At 44.7% G+C, this 14273-nt stretch overlaps 1 protein-coding gene across 4 annotated transcripts in view; it reads right to left on the bottom strand.

Moving 5' to 3' along the window:
* Window positions 1-14273, bottom strand: part of METTL21A (methyltransferase like 21A) — a 54755-nt gene extending 40482 nt beyond the window's left edge. The window contains exons 1-4 of one of the 4 annotated variants that reach the window (XM_029224699.1): window positions 14118-14262; window positions 13271-13450; window positions 11583-11694; window positions 2483-3106 (exon numbers count right to left, since the gene is read on the bottom strand). In XM_029224699.1, coding sequence (XP_029080532.1) covers window positions 2709-3106; window positions 11583-11694; window positions 13271-13417 — 657 coding nt within the window. In that variant the 5' untranslated portion in view covers window positions 13418-13450; window positions 14118-14262 and the 3' untranslated portion in view covers window positions 2483-2708. Of the gene's footprint in view, window positions 1-2482; window positions 3107-11582; window positions 11695-13270 lie in introns of those variants that run through there. The other 3 variants (XM_029224701.1, XM_029224700.1, XM_029224702.1) reach the window with 3 other exon arrangements.

The raw sequence follows: 14273 nt of genomic DNA, 5'->3' as shown, positions 1-14273 counted from the left end.
TATTTGATTTTAACTGGGAAGAAAGTTACTGATACCCACTGGCTAAGTTAACTGCATAACAGTTTGAAGAAACTGAGCAATGGGAGGATCAAGGCTTAGTACAGTAGGTCCAGAGACTAGATTTCTATCCTTAACTTGAAGGCAAAACAAGCACGCTTAAAATGCACATTTATGGGATAAATTAATCCTTTTCTCCTAAGTAAAAAGTGTCACAACTTCGTTGACATCTATAGTGGACAATGCGCTACAATATCCAGATATAGTCTCACGTCCCCATCCCCACACACACACACCCCTGAAGCACTCATTTCCCAGCTTCTGGGAATGTTCGTGGCTGATGGCTCTCAGCTGAGTCTCTCAGGTGGTGTCTGCACCCCAAGGTTCAGCTCCTCGCATCCAATGACTGACGACACAAGGATGTAAGTCCCACCCCCTGCCTCAATACCCAGCTTCCGGCCACCTCAGCTCTGAATTCCGCTGAGGACTTTCCTGACCGCATCCCAACCCAATTTCTTCCTCTTTCCCAGTCCTGCTACTTTTACTCCGTCAGAGGTGTCGCTCTCGAAAGCATTCTCATTTAAACGTTCTGCGCCTTAACCTTCACCTCTGAGTCTACTTCCCTAGGGAACTGGACCTGTGGCCACATTTTGAACTCAAAGCCAGGAAAAAATCATTTGATTTTCACTTAGACAACCAAGCTATTCCTGCTGAATTTTTCTCACCTCTTCTTCTATTTGTAGGCCAAGGGGAAAGAACTACCTTCAACCTTTTCTGAGTCTTACTGTTTTTTGAAAATGTAAAAGAAGCCGATCACTGCTTCCTTCACTTGGTAAAGCATCCAGGCTCCCCGCCCACTCCATGGACACCCCAAGACATTCTAATACCTCTCTCCAAAGTCAGGGATGTTAAAGGAAAGCAGCTGAATTCCAATTAGTATCTTCATTTCTAATATCATACCTAGATGGGATTAGTCTTTCATTATGGTGTTGTTGATATTGCAGGGCCTTCATTTTACTTTTGTTAAAAGACCTTCCATGCCTATGGTGCAGTACTGGCATTTTATGGATTCAGTAAGCTGTGGCCATTTCAATTTCATGTGAATTTATCAGAATTGGGTTGAACTGGTACATCACAATCTCAGAACTTTAAATTCACCTTTATTAAAGCCAAACCTCTATTTAAAATATGTGTAGAAAACAAAGTATTTGGTGTTTCCACATCCAAAATATTCACTAAAAGGTTAAGAGGGAGGAGGTCTTGTTTCTAAGGGTTTACGAAGGAAATCTATCTCTAGTACCAAATACCAAACTGAGGTTATAATATTCTTTGGATCTCAATCTGTTTAAGCTGTTGTTTAAGCTTTTACATTGTGAAAAAAGGGCAGGGTATGTGTGTGACTTCACAAAGTCTATCAAAGATAATCATAAAACAATGTAGCAATCAATTAACCTCTAAATGTAATGTATCAATACCCTCTAAATGTAATGTATCTTTTTCAATCAACAAATATTTGGTTATGATATACTAGATACTGGGGAGGCTATAATGAAAGGGGCAGAAGCATTCTGGCCCTCAAGAAGCTCACAGTCTTCTGGGGAGCACAGACATTGAATAAGCAATTACCAGTACAATACAGATGGAGCTTATACTTGGGGAGCTAACCTCCCATGGCGGGATGAGGTTTAAAACTTTTTTTTATTGTCATCCTATGCAGTATAAGGAGGCAGGGAAAGGCTAGGAAAGAAATACAAAAACAACATTTGACAAAAGGTAAAGCTGAAGGGAGAAACTATAGCTTTTGATTTGAAGATAACCTATTCCCAGCACATAGAGGTCCAAGATTTTAGGTGCTATCAAAAAGTAACTAAAATTTTATTTTGACTTACACCTTTGTTTATATACCTAAATCCGAAATTACGCCAGAAAGCATGTGAGACTTTAGAAAACTCACATCCTAATCTCAAACAAGCAAAAGTATTTAAGACCTAAGTGCAGTAGACAAAAGATTTCAAGAGTATTAACAGCTCAGGGAATGTCCATTAAACCTCTTGTTTGTTTTTTTGTGTTTTTTTTTCTTGCGGTACGCGGGCCTCTCACTGTTGTGGGCTCTCCTGTTGCGGAGCACAGGCTCCAGACGCGCAGGCCCAGCAGCCATGGCTCACGGGCCCAGCCGCTCCGCAGCATGTGGGATCTTCCCGGACCGGGGCATGAACCCGTGTCCCCTGCATCGGCAGGCGGACTCTCAACCACTGTGCCACCAGGGAAGCCCAAACCTCTTGTTTTATACTCAGAAAATTAGAAAACTGGGCTAAACGTATGTCTTACAATGTGTTTTAAATGATTTGCAGGATCTAGCCTCACCAAAACAAGCTCACTGCTTTGAAGATGCCTTTATACCAACCCTTCATCACAGCATCAGGGAAAATTGTTTATTGAGAGGGAGCAGTATGGGATACAGAAACAACATAAACCAAAATCGCACACTTTCCTTTAATGTTAATTGAATTTCAGAGTGAGTAAAACATAACTAAAAAGTCACAGCAATGGGACAAAGTGCTTTGTTTTAAAACTGCACATTTGCTTTGCCTTTTGAGAACCTTTGGTTAGACTCTTTGTACAGTAAGCCATTTCATTACATATGGTTATATTCCCAGTCTAAGACCTTAATTGACACACTCAGTGACAACATTCTTATAAATTATAGCCAACTATAAGTCCTCCCTCAGGCTTCTCCTCTGTGCTTTGTAAATATGTACATCTTTTTCAGGATCATAGTGAACCTTCCTCACAGTAAATTGCCTCTCAAGCATCGCTAAGAAGTTGTGATCCCGTTCATAGCGAATTCGGCAAGCTAAAAGAATCACAGAGTGGTTGCTACAGAGATGTTCCAATGTTTGAAGAAGATCTGTGAACGTTTCTTCTAAATATATGATATCAGCTCCAAGTATCAGGTCAAATTCTCCAGGTGAAAAACTCCCCAAATTCTGTCCCCAAGTCAGCTCCTTAACAACAGCTCTGGGCTGGATATGGGGAGGTAAGTTGGCTTGAACGTTTGATTTAAGAAACTCTAATGCTACTTTTCGATCCGTGATAGTCACATGAGCACCTAGAACATGGGACAGAAAGTAATGCACACATCAGTACAACTAATAGGTAGAGGGATCAAGTTAAACAGCGGGGTGAGTGTCTCTAAATATTCCACCTCATAGACACAGTATGATGCCTTCGTGGAGAGCTGTGACACGTCAGAACCATGGCCAGATGCTCCTTCTCTACTGCCTGTAGGTAAAAGTGAAACTTGGTTTGCCTCTATGACACACTTGCTGTTTGCTGAAGTTATGCCTATTAAATACAGGTGATAAGCTAGCTGATGCTTCTGAATTGTGCAGACAGAAGTGGCCCACCCTTCACAGGTATCTACCATTATACTTCATTCATTAGGTCACCATCTTCAAGTCAGAAGGCCTCAGGGTAAAATGGAGTCCAAAGATGAAAAATCTGGGAGCCAACGATTATGAGGATGACAAGATACCATAAACCGGGAAAGGTTCCTTTCTGGGGCTAAAGCTTTAAAAAGAATCAAGGAAAAGATTAACTGGCTACTAAGAAATCTCAGTCTTCCTCTCCTTATGCTGTCATGAAGCAGACCATCTATATGTATTCATGCAATTCATATATAATTATTGAAAAATAGTAGTTAGAAATTACTAGATTGTATTAAAGTACTGTAGGTTAAAATGTGAGGTAATGTTCTCTATGTGCTAAGTTTCTACATGCAATGTGTAAAATGAATGAGGCAATATTTTATTAATCTGTTTCTTGAGGGTTGTTTACCATGAACCAAGAGATCCAACTCTTTGAACCAATATGACCGAGAGAAGTCTGAACTGGTAGGTATCCTTCAGGAGAAGCAACCACATAAGGTCAGCCCTGAAATACCTCATCTACATTGTAGTAACACTATAGTACATGTAATCCTGCTTGGTTTTGACCCCATAAATTCTGAAACTTAAAAATTATGTTTCACTCTTTCCTAAAATTATTTCTCATCTGCTTCCTTCAGTCTGTAATCTTCATGGGTAATCCCCCAAGAGGATCCCAGACCATTTCAGTGGCAGCTTATACTGAATGCTTCTTATCTTGACATGTAACATTAGGACAGTATGTAATTCAGTTTGACATTTGACTCAGTCCTGAGTGTGATACTATGAAAATGTGCAAGTTGTTAGATGCATGCACCTACCACTTTGACCGTTTGTTGCTAGACAGAGTGCTGCCCAATGAGCAAAATCCAGTGATACTTTTCATCTCTCCTGATAACAGAAATCACAGACAGCCTTTTCCTGGTTTAACTTAGAACTTTACCTCTGGATTTCCTGACAGTCTACAGAGCACTCTGCTGGGAATACTGGAGTGATCTGGTCTTGTGCATGTCACCTCAGTGTTCCTGTTAATAGCTCTTAGATGGAGACCTCCTCTAACTCCTGTCTCAGGGATTTCTGAGGCTACTTCTAACCTGCCAGGTGTTCCAGGAGTTTCAGTAGGATCTTAATATCGGTTGACCATTCCCCATAATGTCCATCAATTCTACAAACATCCAAGTGTCTACCAACAGCATGGGAGAAAAACCCCTACCCTCATAGAACTTACATTCAAGTGAGGAGATAGGCAGCAAGAGGTGTTTTTAAAAGTAGGATATCTAGTATGTTAGTTGGAGATACACACTAAGGAAAAAAATAAAGCAGGAAAGAGAGACATAAAACATCAGGAAGTAAGAGAGTTGGGTAGAAAGGGAAGGCCTCACTGAGAAGGTGACTTAGGTGAGGGAATAACTGAATACATATCAGGGGGAAGAACATTCCTAGCAAGTAGAAGAGCAAGTGCAAAGGCCTATAGGGGCAGGCAAGGAGGAGGCCAGAGGGGCTGGAAGGAGGGATAAAGCAGGAGGAGACAAATGAGAGAAGTAACAGGTTAAAGAAGTAACCGGAGGGAGGCAGAGCAGCTGGGGTTCACAGGTTAAGTTCCAAAAAGGCTCTGGCTTTTTCTGAGTGAGATGGGAAGCCACTGGAGTGTGCTGAGCAGAAGTACTAGTGATCTGACTTAGGTTTTTTTTTTTTTTTTTTTTTTTACATGGGCCTCTCACTGTGGAGGCCTCTCCCGTTGCGGAGCACAGGCTCCGGACGCGCAGGCTCAGCGGCCATGGCTCACGGGCCCAGCCGCTCCACAGCATGTGGGATCTTCCCAGACCGGGGCACGAACCCGTGTCCCCTGCATTGGCAGGCGGACTCTCAACCACTGCGCCACCAGGGAAGCCCCTGACTTAGGTTTTAACAGAATTCCTAGCAGTGGGGCAAGGCCAGAAGCAAGAAGACCTGTGAGGAGGTGGCCACAGTGATGCAGGTGGGTGAGCTGCAGGCTCCCTCCTTGCTGTCACGGCTCCCAGACTCCCACCACAGGCCAAGTCCCAAACACAGGCCACCCAGCAGTAACCACTCTCCTGACTCTGGCAATCACTCCCTCAACTAGTTACTCGATTTTTTTTTTGGCAGTACGCGGGCCTCTCCCGTTGCGGAGCACAGGGTCCGGACGTGCAGGCTCAGCGGCCATGGCTCACGGTCCCAGCCGCTCCGCGGCACGTGGGACCTTCCCAGACCGCGGCACGAACCCATGTCCCCTGCATCGGCAGGCGGACTCTCAACCACTGCGCCACAAGGGAAGCCCTAGTTACTCGATTTTTATCACCCAAATATTCAGCTCACAGAATATTATCATCTTGCCTGTGGTTTTGTTTTGGGAGTTTTTGTTCGTTTATTTGGGTGAAGGGTATGCAGGATGTGTTAAGTTTCTTTTAATCTATCAGTTTCCTGTATTTATTTATTTATTTGTTTGTTTATTTATTTTTCTCCTGCAATTTAGGGAAGAAACAAATCATCTGTCCTGTAGTTTCCCACAATCTAGATTTGGCTGATTATGCCATTTGTAGTTTGACATGTTCCTCTGTGCTCTGTATCTCCTGTAAATTTGTTTGACTTGAGTCTGATTTTTTGAACAAGAGTATTTCAGAGGTGGTGGTGGTATTTTTCATCAAGAGGATGTAATATCTGGTAGGCTCTATTTTTGTGATGTGAGCAACCACAAATACCCAATGCCCAGATCCTTAATTTATTAGATTCGTTTTGCATTTATTTGTTGAGTAAGCTTCTTTCAATTACTACTTGGTTATTCATTTTGTAGAGGAATTGTTTGAATAGGAAAGGCGGGATAAATTTTGCTCTCTCCCCTTTTATAACCCAGATTTCAAAGGGTTGGTTTCTAAGTATCCTCCAAAGATGACAGATGGGGTTTACTTTAGTGTTGTTGTATCATGAACTATGCATTAAACATATCTGATGTATTTAAACCCATGCCATCATCATTATCGATGTTCAAATTGTCTATCTTTTGCCAATGGACTTTTGACACAAACCCAGTCATCCTCGATAGCTTCCTTGCTATCTGGTACGACAAGATATTCCAGGGTCAGCTTATACATTTCCTGCTACAGAACCATAATCAGCCACTTACTAAGTTTTATTTTTTACGTTTTGGACGGGAGGAATAACAGCAAGCTTGTATGCTGATCAGAACGATCAGGTAGAAAGAGGGAAAAGTGATAATGCAGGAAAGAGAACCACCAGAACAACACCCTTGAACAGGCAAGAGAGGGCTGGCCCCGGGGAGGAGACACAGTCCACCTGCATACAGCATCAGGGACAAAGGCAGACCGTGGATGCAGACGCAGGGGGTGGTTAGAGACAGTGCCGGGATGTTACAGAAGTTCTCTTGATTGCTTCAATCTTCTCAGTAAAATAAGGAGAAATGTCATCAGCTCAGAGTGAAAGCGGAGAAAGGAGGACTGGAGGTCAGCAGAGAGGGAGCAGAGCTGGACCCCTCAGCAGCACGAAGAGCCCCCCAGAGGGTCCTGACCAGGAATTTAAAATGAGACCCAGAAGTAGTCCGTTTCCTCCAGCCACATTCAGCTGCCTGGGTGCAGGCCTGGAACAAGTGGAGAGCTGCATGTAACCTTGTTTTGAGCCCAGTGAAGAGGATGAAGCAAGGAAGTGCAGGGTATTGATGGTACGGGAAGATGGTAATAAAATGACTGCCCGTGAGATTTATGCTGGGTAAGGAGGGAGATGAGACAATATTTAGTTCATGAAAAACTAATGGAAACTGACCCAATAAGACAACATAGCCTGCTGTCACTCACTTGGTAATGGAAAAAGAACATGTAAACATTTGTCACTACTTTTAGTTTTTAGTTTTGTAAGCAACGCCTTAATTTATTCAAATGTTGGAGCACAGAGTGTGCGCTAAAGATACAGAGATGGGTAAGAAAGTCCTTGCCCTCTAGGAACTGAGAGTCTCATGGGAGAGATACACATAAGTGTAATTATGAAGCAGTGTAGGGAGTAAAATATAGGAACATGGGTGTGCTAGGAAATTATGTGGTCACAAAGGAAAAATTCTTCGAGAGGAGCAGAGGTCGAAGAAAGATTTTGGAAGGAAAGGAAATCTGAGCTTACACTTGAAAGATGTGGCATTAACCAGAGGAAAGAGGTGAAGAGGGGAATTCAAGGCAGAAGGGACAGGCCAGAGGCAGGGTGTGTGTCACTGGAACTTCACTCAGTGCAATTGTGCTGAGAAAGTCAGCAAACTGAGATTACAGAGCCTCACTAAGAAGCCTGGGATTTGGCCTGCAGGCAATGGGAAGGCACAGGGTCACCCCATCACTTCTGCGTTTTACATGGGCCACACTGACAGCTATTGGGAAAAGTGGGTTTGATAAGACAGAGGTAGAAAGGTCAGGTGGGAATGTGGATAGAATCTTGCAGGAGACAGCTGATGAGCACTCCAGCCAGACAGTGGGAATGGAAAGGGAGAAATGGAATCAAGAAATAGCTAAAAGACCCAGCAGGGCTCAAGGGCCGGGTGGGCAGCGGGCAGGGCAGGTCAAGGAGCTGGCCTGAGTGACTACTTGGATAGTGATGCCAACTCAGAACAAAAGAGAAAGGACAAGTTTGGAAAGGGAATTAGAGTTCAAGTTTAAACACGTGCTGACAAATAGCCACGTAGAGACATCAACAGCTTTCATTTAAACGTACAAGTTGAAAGTTCAGTGGAGACTTGCACTGGAATTACCAGGGCACGAACCCGTGTCCCCAGGCGGACTCTCAACCACTGCGCCACCACGGAAGCCCCTAAAAGACAATTTCTTGCTGAGCAGTATATTTAAGACAGCGGTCCTTAGACTTGGTTGGGCATCAAATCGCCTGGGAAGCTTTTAAAATCCAGATTCCTGACCCCAACCCAACTTACAGAACCCTGTCTTAAAGATGTGATTTTTTTTTTCCCTAAGAATAGTTTTCAAGTAGTATAAAGGCTGAAGAGGTTTTTAAACGAAGAACCAGGATTTGAGAGTCAGAATTGGATTCAAATTCTAACTCCACAATCCATTAGCTTGTGACCTTGGGCAAGTTACTTGACATCTATTAAGCCTCCATTTCGCCACTTTGAAAAGAGCTCCAAGTAGACCTACTATGCCGGGCTGTGGTGAGGATGAAGGCCATAAAGACACAACACCCAGAACACAGGAACCGCCCAGGAATTAGCAGCTGTTTTTTCTTTTAACAAGAAAATCTCATCACCCTAGATTAACAGTCTGCATATCACTGACCATTTGAGGGGAAGGCTTTTTAATGTAATTTGTCTTTTCCCCCCTCTCGCTCCAGTTAGAGTTAGAATGGATGCTTCCTGAGAGCAGTGACCTGCTGCCCTAAAACCATGACAGGCACGCCATGGGTGTTCCCCAGAGTCGGGAATCAATGAGTAAGGTTACAAAAAATGAAAATAGCTTAAAAAGGGGAACAATCAACCTCTTTCTGACATTTCCAAAGCACTACCTATTCTAGTTCTGTTTCCATTTTAAAGAGATTAACTTTTTCTTACTCTTAGGTTTCAGCATCAAAATTTCTCCAGCCTAATACTTTGTAGCCACAAATAATGAGCATGAAAAGCATGCCATAGCACAGAGAAATGTGCATGACATGTTAAATGAAACATCATATATGTGTGAAAATATATACGCACACACATAGGCACACGTATGGAATCACGATTATAACTATGATTAAAATACGGATGGAGAAAAGGAATAGGAGGAAATATACCAAAATGCTAATGGTAATTATGTTGCAAAGTCATGAATAAGCAGAATCTTTGGTGGGTTTTTCCTTTTTTTTAGACTGCTTCTAGGGCTATTTTTGTAATAGAGTTTTATCATTTTGATAACAGAAACAGTAATTTTCATGATTTTCTAGTTCATCTCTTATTCCAGAACGATTTGGGTATCTACTGTGTGCCAGCTGCTGTACTAGGGCCAAGAACACACAGAATGAGACATGGCCCCATTCCTCAGGAGCCTCAGCCTGCCAGGTGAGACAGACACATGAAACAACTGCCTAAAGTGAAATGTGACAGAGCTGGGCGGCGAACACCGAGCGCTGCGGGGAAGAGAAATAAGGGAGCAATTAATTCTGCTTTGGGGCAACCACAAGAACACCGTCTGCCATTCTGCTGTTCTCGCCCCTCCCAAAGTCCCCATCTTTTGTGGCAACAATTAACTAGTCCTTCGCTCTGTGATGGTCTTTGAAGAACCTTATGCTGGCTTTCCCAAGCCCACAGATCCAGATTTCTAGATCAGAAATGAAAAGGAGAGAACACTTGTTGAGCATTTACTTGGTGCCAGTCGGCGAGCTAACAGATTTCTATGCATGCTCTCATTTGATCCTTGTTGGTCAGTCACTATGGTTATTATCCCCAGTTTACTGGGAAACTGAAGTTGAGAGATTCGGCAACTTGCCCAAGGTGACATAGCTAGTAAGAATTAAAGGTGGTCAGAGCCTGTGGAGAGTGGACTTGTGGTTGGGGGATTTGAGGGCGTGGTGGTGGGGAAGAAAGTACTGGGAGTTTGGGATTGGCAGATGCCAGACTATTGTATGTGGAATGGATGGACAGCAGAGCCCTGCTGTGTAGCACAGGGAACTAACTGTCTTCAGCATCCTGCGATGGACCGGAACGGAAAATGCGTGTATGCACGGCGGGGCCGCCTTGCTATGCAGCAGAAGTGGGCACGGCACTGTGAATCAACTATGCTTTGATAAAATTAAACTGAAACAAAAAAAGGTCAGAGCCAAGTGGGCCTCTAACCCTTTGCAGGTCACCACGCTCTGCTGTCTCGACAGCAGTGAGGAGGCCCTGTTCTCAGGGGGAGACAGAAGAAACCTCATTTCCCCTTCCAGCTAAGTCCTCTCAAACGTCACAGAGACGGGACTTAGTGCCATGGAAAGAAAAGAACCTGGGCCTCTGTGTCTGACAAGCCTGGTTTGAGTCTCGGGTCACCACTGACCAGGACTTCAGAAAGTGGCTTAATCTCTCGGAATCCCAGCTTCACTGGAAAAATGAAAATTAAAAATATACCTAACATACACGGGGACAATATAAGGTCAACCTGAGGAGATCAAAAGGTGGTGTATCGGCTAGGGCCTCCTCAGTGGCTGAAAGTGCTGTGGTGTCAGACAGATGGACCTGCATCAGTTTCTATGTTCACACGTCCACCCGCTCCTGCCCATGCTCCCCATCAAATCCCGGGAGGCACAATCTAAACAGAGAAAGGAATACTGAAAAAGATATGTTACCAGAAAAAGAACAGGACAAAAGCAGGCCTTTAGTGGGTGTTCAAGTACCTGTACACACTTGATGGAACTCTAGATCCTGACCACCCAAGTGTGGTCTGAGGACCAGCAGTTACGGCATCATCATCATCACCTGGGAGCTTGTTAGAAATGCAGGCTCTCAGGCCCCACCCCAGACCCACAGAAGCAGAAACTGCATTTTAGCAAGAGCTCCAGGTGACAACACTGAAGTGGGGAATATTATACACTGTATCTCAGAGGCTGGTCTATCCAATCAAGGCACAGCTTGAAATGTATGAGCAGGAAGTTGTAGAAAAGAGTCATCAATGAATTATAAAATAGAAATGAAGCTTAAAAATACTCTAGGCCTAAACTAATGTCTGTATGCCAAGCAAAACACGACAAACCTTGGTATCATTTCAGAACTGCACACTGTTTAATAGATGTCAGTACAAACTGCAGGGGGGGCCAGCCCTCTCTAAAAGAAAAAACCAGCAAAGCTTCCTCAGCAATGAAGTTAAGAGACAGCCCCTAAACAGTAAAAAGCTATGTACACAAATAAGATAACTCTCTTTGAACTCAGTTGCCTTAAGATCATAGTATGGGCATCACAGAAGTGAAGTGGGCAAAGCAATCTCCCGTGAGAAGTATAAATAATAGGATGAGAGAGGGAGAAGGAATTAGCCTTCCTGGAGTTGAGAGCACTGCAGTTGGCCTGTGACTCATAATAAGTACAGGGGGAAAAAAAGTAACACGGTAAGAGGGAAACCAGCAATGAGCTCTGAGTCAGGAAAAGGTGCCCCTCCATGAGTTCCACTCACACAGGAGTGAGCCATGAGTCACACTCACCCAGCAGGGCAGCCACCATGCCCACCAGCCCCGTGCCAGCACCCAGCTCCACGGCAGAGCAGCCCCTGAGCTCCACAGCTCCCATCTCCAGATATGTGGCCAGAATGATAGCCTGAGTCAAAACACAGCATGACAATTTAGGTCAACAAGCGCTTTAGGGCCTGAAGGGTTTCAAGCAGGCTACATACTCCAAGAAGACATCACATACCCCCCTCCCACCGCAAGGTTCAATTCCCAGTGTAACAGCTCACACAGGAACTCAGCTGCTGCTGGGAGGTCACCTGGAGCAAGCACAGACACCGAGCTCCCCAGCACAGCTGCCCGAGGCCCCACCAGAGGCCCTTACGGGGGACAGCAGTGGTTAGTGACACTGACCACCCAAGATAGGATCCTGCTGAATCTGGGAAGACTAATTTCTTACTGTGTCACAGCATTTTTACACTCAAGGTTTATAAAATCACTCTGGTAGAGCTGACATGAACAGTCTCTGTGATTCTGCTTAAAGGAATGTCTAGTTCCTAAACCAAGTTCAAGTCAGCAAGGCCACAACCAAAGGGAAAAAGCAGAGCAGCACCAAGGCTCCTGGAGTTTCCTCCCTCTCTCCTACTCTCCTGCGTCCCTAACGCTCGTCACCCCAGAGGAGCTGGGCATCAAAAGGGAAGTTTTAGCCAAAGGTTTGGACTTGATGTGTGAGTTAGCATTTGCATATAACTCTATAAATCACTATATACTGTTAACGTGATTTTAAAATATAATTTGTTCTTCATGGCCACATACTATTAGCATATAACGTAATTTTAAAATATAATTTGTTCTTCATGGCCACATACTATTAGCATACTTAGCAATTCCTCTTCTTGGTGAGAATGTAGGAGATTCGCCCATTCCTCACTGTTATGTATCTTTATTACTCTTTCTGAGAAAACTTTTCTTGTAGTTACCCTGGACTAGATTCCTAGAAGTGGTATTACTGGGTTACGATATATCAAGACTTTTATTCCTAAGTGTTTCTCTAACACCCCTGATACAATATTAAGATTGTAAAATTGTATCTACACCAATCATTTAGCCAACATTCACTGAGCTCCCACCGAATCCCAGGTGTGGCTAGATGCTTAGGGCAAGTCTCTGGCACAAGCAGCTGAAAAAACAGTGCTGGGAGAGAAAAAAGTAAAGCAGCAATTATAGTATAATTTTTGATCATTACAACTATGGAAAACTTAAAGAAAACACATGATCTTCATTTCTGGCTTTGTCAGTTTACAATATTCTTTGTGCAATGTTAAACTTAAAAACTAACTGAATAATTGTCCAAAGCAGCTAGGGGCCCCAGTCCTCCCTCTTCTGTGCTAGGTAAATTACTGGTAAGTCATTTAATTTCTTTCAGTTTTCTTCATTCACCCTTAAAATGCAATCTATTTGGTGGGGAGGGAGCAGGGAAGTGATTCTAATGGGTAGGACTTTTTTTTTGGAAGGGGTGGAGTGATGCAATGTTTTAAAATTCAGTAGTGATAGATAGTTGCACCACTCTGAACTTACTTAAAAAAACACACACACACACACACTTTAAATAGGTGAAATGAATTACGGTATATGAATTACAACCCAATAAAGCTGTTACTTTTTAAAAATAGAGACCAGTCTTATAATCAATGGCTGATGCTAAGAGGCCCCCGGGGCTTACTTACCGCGTCCCAAACCACCGCTGCGACTCCCAGTTGCTTCCAGTCCTGCCGGATCTGTATCGTGTGGTTTGCCAAGGAGAAGGTGGCAAGAGGCTTGTGAAATCTCTGCAGCCCCTTTTCCGCGGTCTCTTCATAGGGCACCAGGGCCATCTCGCCCGCGCCCAGCTCTCTGCTCGCTCAAAGCTGTGAGGCAAAAGAATCCTGAGTGAGGTTCTAGCCAGAAAATGCATTATCTCTCTAGTAGCTCCAAATGCTTCTTAAGGCCGTTTTACAAGTTCAAAACAAACGGGGTTGCGGGAAGCCTTTGTCTAATTCCTTTTGCCTGGCTCTCCTGGGAAGTGAGATTTCGCTGGGAATTCATGCCAAAGGTGCGGGATGGCTATGCACTCAGCTGTAACCACTCAGGGAATTTGCAGCGTGGTAAGAGTGAGCGAGGCGGAAGTGACAGCCCGGGGCCGCAGAGAAAGTACCGCTTCCCAAACTGCCCGGGCCCGCGTGGACTGCGGCTGCAACCCGCTGCGGTCTGCAGGGCATTTTTTCGTGTTTTGTTCTTCCCTCACTCCCTCTAAATCGGTGCGTTCAATTGCCACCACCACGGACTCGAACCTAAACTTAAACTGGGGGTTAACGGTATGATTATCCCGCTTTACGACACCGGCTGGAGATACACGATCGACGCAGTTCCATTTCCTGGAGACTGAAAGTGAAAGACACTCGTGGATTCCGAGTCGCTCGCGGGTAACGAGATCCCGGGTCCGCGTGGACTCGGGCATCCGCGGCTCGGAGGCCTCCCCAGAGTCGCCCAGCCTGCACCCCCGCCTGCCCCACTGAAGGGCCGACAGGTACGCACGTCCTTCCCGCGGGCCCCGCAGCTGCGGGAACAGGCGAGGTAGGGGCGGGAGCTTGGAGAGGAGCCCCCCTCCAGCGGCGCTGGCCCGCCACACCCTAGGGTCCGCGGCACCGCGTCGCCTCCACTCACGGCTTGGGAGGCGGCCCCCGCCTGGTG

The sequence above is a fragment of the Monodon monoceros genome, unplaced genomic scaffold (genome assembly GCF_005190385.1).
Source record: "Monodon monoceros isolate NGI ecotype Baffin Bay Population unplaced genomic scaffold, NGI_Narwhal_1 Super_Scaffold_16, whole genome shotgun sequence".
NCBI lineage: Eukaryota > Metazoa > Chordata > Mammalia > Artiodactyla > Monodontidae > Monodon > Monodon monoceros.
The sequence above is the reverse complement of the archived record's forward strand: the minus strand, read 5'-3'. Positions and strand labels throughout refer to the sequence as shown.